General features: G+C 39.3%; 1 protein-coding gene across 1 annotated transcript in view; it reads right to left on the bottom strand.

Annotated features, from left to right (window-relative positions):
* Positions 1–9,323, bottom strand: part of LONP2 (lon peptidase 2, peroxisomal) — a 74,865-nt gene that overhangs the window by 33,276 nt on the left and 32,266 nt on the right. The window contains exons 9-10 of the mRNA XM_004690320.2: positions 5,103–5,253; positions 2,051–2,177 (exon numbers count right to left, since the gene is read on the bottom strand). Of these exons, the coding sequence (XP_004690377.1) occupies positions 2,051–2,177; positions 5,103–5,253 (278 nt within the window). The remainder of the gene's footprint in view (positions 1–2,050; positions 2,178–5,102; positions 5,254–9,323) is intronic.

The following is a 9,323-nucleotide window of genomic DNA, read 5'->3' as shown; positions in this document are numbered from 1 at the left end:
TAAGCCAGAAAGAGAAAGAAAAATACCGGATGGTTTCACTCATAGCAGGAGTATAATGGACCAGGCGAGAAAATAACAAAAATAATGAACAACTACACACTAGAGACATTTTGCGGGGGTAGAGTGGGGAATGGGATCAAAAATGGGGGGGTGGGGAGGGAAATGCATGGGATTCTGGTGATGGCACATGGGTGACTTGGTGATGGGAAACCCACAGGGACTACAATTGAGATGGGAAAAAAAATGTACAAAATGATGTAAAAATAAACTTTTGTGAAATAAAAAAAAAAATGGAGTCAGAATAAAGAATATCAGTGTCTTATACCATGCACCACTTAGCCTCCACTACCTGCTATACTAAGTTCCACTCTGAGTATTTAAAAGGAAAGTTGACACCAAAGGAGTCATTCAGGAGACAACGAACTGGGAAGGCAAAGTCTTAAAAGTGGGTCAGGAGGAGCGGGGCAAGAGCACAGCATGCTGAGCTGAAGGAGAGGACGCGCGCAGCACGTGGCCTGACGGCATGCTTGGCCAGACTGCGTGAAGGAGGGCTTATACTGGACTCCAGGTGTTCTCATGGGCAGGCTAGAAAATTAAAGGGGGAGGGAAACGTAAGGATTATAACAACCACATTCAACCACCAAGGAGTAGTTTTCAGGAAGCACTGTACCACTGAAGAATCCAAGCGGGCTCGTTCTGCTGGAAGGTAAACAGGACTAGATGGCTTGTAAGATTCTCTCATCCTGAACACCACGGGTCTGTGGTTATGAACACCAAAAGACGAAAACATATCAAAAGATAAAAACCAGATTCTAAGTTCACTAACTCATTAACTGTCTGTAACTCACCTTGAGTAGCAAATACCTGTGACGTTTTAAAAAATACTAAAATTACTCAAGGACATTTCCCAATGTACATAGTTCTTAGTATCTGGTTTCTTGAGCTAACAAACAGATTAGGAAGAAATAACTGTGCAGGCAAGAAATGAGAAATACAAGTAAAGATTACTCTTTTGTGTCATAATTAATTCAGATTCAAATAAACTATGAATAATTTTCCCATCACTCATATTTTGCAGGTGCAGAAGCTATCAAAAAGATGAAATGACCTGTTGAAAGTTACCCAAAGATATCCTGGGTGTTATCTGGAATAATGATACTGTTGGAAAACTCTGGAATATAAATCACCTAATTTATTTCTCCTGGCACTAGCCACATAATAAATCACAAGTTAATAAAAGGAACTCCCAGGTCAGACTTAGTCTTATGTTTTATATATAAATTTAAAGAGACTGGGGTTGGCTTATCTCAAAAAACAGTCTGATCAGCCAAACTGAGTCAAAGTTCAAAATGGAGAGATACTTCACCTCTCTGGAAAAACAGCAGCTCTTGGCAGAGGCTGTGAGGAGTGCTTGGCACTCTCCCACAACTGCCAGATGATGCAACAGATCTGTAATACTGGGCCAGAAGACCGTGAGGTTATAGTAGATATAAATTCTCAACAGGGCATATTTTCCATTCAGACATGCAATCTATAAATTAGACTAAGTAAAACCCTCCCATAATAATTTATTCCTGCTTGCCACAGGTTGAGCACTGAGAAGCTGGCTTGGGAAAGCACCTTGTCTATTGTTCCAGTAGTAATTTCAATGATGCAAACTCAGAAGGATTTAAAACATCCTTCTAAAAGAAGAAAATCTAGTAACTTAAAACAGACGCCAGAAAGTGGCATCTCACTTATTAAGAGAATTCAAGAACTTTCAAGACACTAGACATAAAAGGGACCTCATATTTTCTGTTCATGATTTGTAATTTATCAAATTATCCCTTATAATGGTTTTTTGTGGAAAAGCTGAAATTCTGGCTCAGCTAAAGTCCTCAGCCACAAAAATATTCTAAATACTTTCCCACTTTAGAGCCTTGGATAAATCAATAGTTATGGCAATGTTAGCTGGGAATGTGCTCGTGAGAAATGTGTGCTATGAGTAACCAGTAGCATGATGTTCTTTGCAGACCTGAACATCAGTGGAGCCTCAGGACGGTTGACTAACCTGGTGATGATGTCAAGGGTCGTGACCTGGGGGATCTGAATCTGTTGTGGAGTCAGCCCATGCTGTTCCAGCTGCTTTGGTATCAAGTGCCTGTGGGCGATCTCGATCTTCTCCTCTTGTGTATACCCTGGAAATGAAGTGATCTTGTTTTGTGATGACTTTCAGAGGCTTATGCTTTTTCAATCATAATGCAACCTCAATGCAATCATAATGCTAACCAACAGATCTTGGATTTAGAATCAACTTAAGACTTCAACTAAGATTATAATCAGAAAGAAGAAATTTAAATTCCAAGCAATAATTGTTAAACTTTCCAACTTTTCTACAAATGAAAAAAAAAAAGCATTTATCAAGTAGTCCTTGAAATAATTTTGGTTTTAAATCACTAGCTTTCAGGCTCTCAGGGTCTCTCTGGTGGCAGAAGGGTATCTCTTAGCACTATGAAACTAGCAGCAGCCACTGCTGCCTAAGTTTGCTCCCGGGCCAGGGAGTGACCCACATATCATAACATACCTCCCCTGTCTTGCTCCCTGCTCCTCTCAGCAGGGTATTTCAGTCAATCCATCTGTTCTGCTCCCCACTCTGTCTCTGGTGAATCCTCCAACCCCCCCACATCTCTGGCCTGTACCCCAGTTCTATATGCATAAACAAATAAATCTTTAAAAAAAATCATTACCTCTCAAAGGGGGAAAAAAGCACAGTCAAACCTTAGTGTTAATTAATTATCTCCTTAACTCAAATGTTCTGAAATTTTATTATTCAATAGCAAAATAATACATCTTGTATTTATAAACTGTAAGACAAAATTCCTCCTAAACTAGCCTCCAAGTTTCCAAGCAAAATGAAAAGATGAGCTGATAAGGCATCTTTCCAATAGGAAAAGGAAGCAAACATATCACAAAAGCGAGACAACAGACGAGGCGCCACCACAGGAAGATTGGTGGCGGCTGCAGGACCTGACTCACGGTCACTGTGTCGCCAGGTTTTCTGCCTAATTTGGAGTTCTCCTAGGAACTGGCTGTCATTTCCTACTTAAGCCTTGTATGCATGTACACTGACTTAGATGCTAAGAAATCCAATTATCATTCACTTGATAGTATATATTTCAGGTAAGTATATCAAGGATGTGAACGTTTAGATTCTACTTTATTTTTCATTTTACTAAATTTCTACTGATCATTCTCAGTGAAGTCAGTCAGAAGGAAGAAGAAAATACTGGATGGTTCCACTTACAGGAGGAACAGGGATGGGGAAATTGAACCAAGGGTTAGAGTAGTAAAGACCAAACTTGCAGGCAGACAGCAGGTGAAGTACACAGGGTGGGGGTCAAAACAGGGTGGAAAGACAGGGATCTCGTGACAGAGTTGGGGCGGGAGCTTTATAGGGCGACACCTCAGCTGAGAACTCACTGTGCAAAAATGAACAATGTAAGAAAATAAATTTTCACCAATTAAAAAAAAAAAAATCCCACTGATACTTGACCGCTTTTAGGGGAAAAATAACTCTGAGCTATTAAAATAAGGTGAAAGTGGGGCTCTCCCTGATGACGCTACGAGTTAAAGCTCCACATTATGGAGCTCTCTCAAGCTGCTACAGCAAGAGTTCAATCCCCCACCAGGGAGCTAACCCACATGGCCCGGCAGACCTCTCCTGATCTGCTCGCTGCTCGCCTCCGCAGTGTACTTCAGTACATCTACCTATTTTGCCCCCTACTCTGTCTCTGGTGAATCCTCTCACCCACCACACCTCTGGCCTGTACCCCAGTTCTGTATGAATAAATAAATCTTTAAAAAAAAAATAAAAAGTACAAGATTTTATTTTGCATGCCGCAGTGAAAGGAAAAGACCACCAAAAACAGACAACTACCTGACAGATCCAACTGAAAAGAAAAGGGAAGGCAAAGATAATAAACTTCAGTTTACTCTTCAGGAACTCTCTCAAAAGAATAAAGAATTACATTTCCCTACAGAGGATTAAAAATGACAAACTCTGGCCCTCCCTGGTGGCTCAGTGGGTTAAAGCACAGCACTATGAAGCTTAAGCCACTTCCGCGTGAGTTTGATCCCCGCCTGCCCCAGAGGAGATCCACATGGCCTGGCAGACCTCTCCTGCTGGCCCGCTGCTCCCCTCAGCAGTGTACTTCATCGATCTGCCTGTTCTGCTCCCCACTCTGTTACTGGTGAATCCTCTCACCCTCCACATCTCTGGCCTGTACCCCAGTTCTGTATGAATAAATAAATAAATCTTTAAAAAAAAAATGTCAAACTCTGATAGACTGGCAGCTAAATTGACCATATGAAGATCTATTTTTTGTTTTTGGATGCACTGATGAAATACCTTTTTCTTTAACTTGAAAACTACTTCAAAGAAGAGTTCCTCCTTTTCCAGAAAAAGTCAGTCTTTAAGTTAAATTTGACAGTGTTAAATAAAGTAGATTCTTAATGTCTTATAAAAAATGCTCATATGAGTACCCCTCCACTTTTTGGAAGTTTGAAACTCCCAAAGTTCTCGCTTTTATGAAAGACCGATGCTAGTACTTATTTTCACTAACTATAAGAAATAGGAACAAGATAGTTTTTAGGATAAAAGGTGAAAAGCAAAAGTAACATTCAATGTTTTGTGAGAGCCACCTTGACGCAGCTGGCCTGCACAGTGGTGTGGCCTGGCCCCGGCAACTCCCTCCCTAGTTACCATGTCACTCCTGCTTTTACCACAGGTCAGTGTTAGTTTAGTTTTTATGTGTCACAGGTTATTTTTTCAGTCTGGGAATGCTAAAATTTTTTTCTCATGTAAATGAACAGTAATTGTTCTTTTACTTAGTCATTTTGGCTCTGGGATTGCGGGGAACCTGTATTCTTATCTGCGATAGAAAAGTTTTGTTGTTCCACATTTAGGATCTACATACAAGATGGCTTCTATTCCAGAATTAAAACTTTTGAAAATTATAAATTGCCACATTAACTTTTTCACTCCAAACCCCGGTATGAGCAATGTTAAAGGGTTACGCTCCGAAGGGCGAGAATTATCCAGGAATGACTTCAAGGCCCAGTACCTGGCACCTGAATGACCTCCATTCTGTCCAGCAAGGCAGGAGGAATAGTAGCAGTGGTGTTGGCAGTTGCAATAAAAAGAACTTGGGAAAGGTCGAAGGCCACATTCAGATAATGATCTGTGAAGTTATGGTTTTGTTCAGGATCCAACACCTATGGGAGGAAAACAAACATTTGAACAAATTCAGTATTTACAATATAAAGCTGTCAGTTAAAACACACATCATGTATTAGAGCAAGATTATTTCTGCTTAATATAGTTAGTTAGGGAAATATCGGGATGACGCTAACATCTAAGCATCATTCTTTGTATTGCCCACATTCTAAATACTTCAAAAATAACAAAAAACATGTTCAATGTCAAATTTTTGAAAATACAGAAAAGTACAAAGATGCAAAAATTACCCTTTTAAGCTCTGTTCTTAAATCTGTTTATTAATGACTCTTCTGTGGCCATAAAAAAGTTACCTATCTTGCAGAACCAGTTTCTGTCCTGGTAACACACCCAATATTAACTGCATGGGAATATAAGGTAAACGTGTTGTTAAGCATTTCTTGGGTAACTGGTAAAATGAAAATTCGTGCTTTCCTCTTAAAATATCAAAAAACCCTGCATAAAGATTTTAACTGAAAGGGAAGTTCCAAACAAGAGTAAATTACTACAAAATTACCATGACATTATGATACATGTAGCACAAGGAAAAATTCACTTTACAATATCTTAAAGTTTATAACGAGCAAATACCAATCTCCTAACATTTTAATTGGACAAATTGGATGGTTTTCCCACTCGATTCTTAGAAGCCTGTCTATTAAGGAGACTGTACCTCAGCCAAGGGCGGAGATGCTGAAGTGTAAGCACTCATGAGGGCGGGCGGGTGGGGGCTGCCTGCAGGTTCTATTTTTATGGGCCGTCACTCCCGCTTGTCTGGACTGACACAGACCGCCACAGAGACTTGACATGCATATTCAAAAGGAGGTAAAATGGCTAAATACTTAATCACTTTTACTATACAACTAGCTTTTCCTTGCTTTTGATTTCCTTTCAAAAGTAATATATTAAAAAAAAAATCTACAAGCCTTAATTCAAAGTCCTTCATGCTGAACCTTGAATTGAATAAGCTTTCATTATTATTGGAAACTCAGTATAAAAATGTAATTCCCATAAAATTTTCTAATATACTTTTACAAGACTTAATGAATAATGCTTTAAAAATAAGCCAGTATTAAGTTATTAAAAACAATTCTAGTTGTGTCCAGTATAGAAAGCTGTTCATCTGTGTATAGAAAATATGGCAATCTTCATTTAAGCCCATATCGAAATGAAATTCAGTGACTTGATTAAATTTCATACATAGATGATGAATATGTTTTAGAAATGGCTGTCAGACCTGTCTCCTTCCCTTAAAAAAAAATTTTTTTTTTAAGATTTATGCATACAGAGCTGGGGTACAGGCCAGAGGTGTAGGGACAGTGAGAAGATTCACCAGAGACAGAGTGGGGAGCAGAACTGGCCGACTGCTGAGGGGAGCAGTGGGCGGGTCAGGAGAAGTCTGCCACGCCATGTGGATCACCTCCGGGGTGGGGATCAAACTCATGCTGAAGTGGCTTTAGCTTCGTAGTGCTGTGCTTTAAAAACCGGCTGCACCACCAGGGAGGGCCCCCCTTAAAAATTTTAATACACTAGGATTTTTGAAAAAACTAATTAACAAGGCAGTGTCTCTGAACTATGGATGAGATCTTTTAAGATGCATCACAGGACATGTAGGTTCTGCAGAGAAAAAATTAGTGATGCTCAATTTGCCTGCCTCTTCTATTTAGAAAACACAAAAGGTGCATCCTTTTAAAAATATATGTACATCTATTTTTTTCTTTCTTTCTTTTTTGCTATAACCTTGGGGCACAATGTTTTCTGTGTACTAGGCTCTCCGCCCTCAGGTGCTGTTACCACATGGCAGCCACCAACAAGACACCCACTACCCCCCCCCCCAGTGCATGTGCCCTTCCCCTCCCCTTGCAAAGGGACCCAGAATTTAAATATCAGAAATCTGACCACAAAAACCCTGCCAAATAAAGTTTCCAGTTACTACTACTTGGTAGAAATCCTAAGGTAAACTGGCAAATCCTGGAGGAACGAGATTTACAGTAAGCAAACTACTACCTTTTACCCAGGCTTTAGAGTCAGGACTCCCACAGTCCAACTAACCACACATGGGAGCTGCTTTTAAGACTCACTTAAACTGTTTTATTCTCTTCTCAATTACAAGGTTTTTCTACATCAATCTTAAGACTGTATTTCCTATCCACATAGTATGACTGGGAATGGAAAGAGCTGTACATGACTCAAAATGACCAGGAAGGGAGGGAGAGAGAATGGAAGGAGGAGAAGAAAGCCTGGTTACCAGAGGACAATCACCAAAGTGGGTGCTGAGCTTACATGGTTAGGATGTTTTTTTTACTTTTGCTATGGCAAATTCACAACAATGCTATGGCATTTTCACAACAAAAAAGCGATAGATAAATGAATAAGTAAATAAAGTAACACAAGCGATACTGAATCAGCAATAGAAACTAAATCAGCAATAGGAGAAATGAGAAAAATGTCTAAAACACAGAAGAAAAAAGCCAGTAAGGAGATTAATGGGATATGGAAAAGCTAAAAGATGTTACTTTATAGATAACTCAGAAAACAAAAGAAATTAACAAATGTAAAAGAGTGTAATAAAGGAAGTAACAAAGAAAATATTCTAGAAGATCCAACACTACAGAATGAAAAGCATTAGAATCGCCCTATATAACAACAGAACATTATTAGAGTAATACCTGTAAAATTTTCACACAAGATTATGACCAATTTAAAATATTTTAAAAATCTTTAATAAGTATAATTAAACATAACAAAATAAACACCATGAGACACCAACTGTGACTTCATTTGTATTTATATGGTTAGCCAGTGGTCAGTTACAAAAATGGAAGATTTAAAATGACCCTCCCACAGGGCAAGTAGAAAATATTTGACCATCTATTATTTTTAAGTCAAACTGTCAGAAGCCAAAGTCAGAATTCTGCAAGCCACAGGAGAAAACAGTTCTCGTTAAGTATGGAGATTATCGGCTGACTTCACATTAGAACCCACGTAGCTGATAAGTGGTATAAGAAAGTGAAAATGCTCAAAAATAAAACAAGAAGCACCAACCAAGAACCTATATCTAATAAAACTATCCTTCAAAAATGAAAAGTTAAGACATTCCCAGATAAACACTGGGTGAATCTGTAGCTGGCAGAATAGATGACAAGAAATTTAAAAGGCTGAAATGAAAGGACACCAACTGTATTCACACAGAAATACAGAACCCAGAAAAGGAGTCACACTGGCAAATACAAAAAATAGTGCTAAACACATTTTGGCAATTCTTTCCTTTTTTAAAAAAGATTTATTTATTTATGCATACAAAAACAAGGGTACAGGCCAGAGGTGGGGGTGGGGTGGGTAGGTGAGAGGATTCACCAGAGAGGGGGAGCAGAACAGGCTGGCTGACTGAAACACACTGCTGAGGGGAGCAGCAGGAGGGTCAAGGGAGGCCTGCCACACCATGTGGGTCACCTCCCTGGCCAGGGATCGAACTCACGCAGCAGCAGCTGCGAACAGCTTCATACTGCTGTGCTTCAACCCTTGCACTACCAGGGAGGTCTACCCCAATTTTGGTAATTCTTTTCTTGTACCGAATTCAAGACTTCATGAATTAGTAATCATAGCTAATCCTCATTATGTTAGATTTCACTTTTACAAATTTGCCTACTTGCTAGGATTTATTTATAATTTCAAAATCAGTATTTGTGACACAACTGGATCATTTTCAGACAAGGGTAAATGGGTAAGTAAGCATATCACCCCAGATGCATTTCTCCAGTGAAGGTCAAATAAGATGAAACTCTGCCTTTTCATCTTATCTCTTATACTCTAAACAAACATCCTTCTGATGATATAGAAAACTTTTATTTTTATGCTTTTAACTGTGATTTTGCTGTTTTAAAATGCTCCCAAAGGCAGTGATGAAGTGCTGTCTCAAGTTCCTAAGTGCAAAGTTGTGGTGGGCCTTATGAAGGAAATGCGCATTAGATAAGTCATCCGGGCATGACATCTGCTGCTGACAGTCATGACTTAGTGTCCACGGGTAGACACTAAGTACATCAACTCTAAACAGAGCGCAAGTAAGACA

Source organism: Condylura cristata, unplaced genomic scaffold, assembly GCF_000260355.1.
Source record: "Condylura cristata isolate star-nosed mole 26May11 unplaced genomic scaffold, ConCri1.0 scaffold00028, whole genome shotgun sequence".
In the NCBI taxonomy this organism is placed as follows: domain Eukaryota; kingdom Metazoa; phylum Chordata; class Mammalia; order Eulipotyphla; family Talpidae; genus Condylura; species Condylura cristata.
Note: the sequence above shows the minus strand (reverse complement) of the source record. Positions and strands in the feature narration are given on the sequence as shown.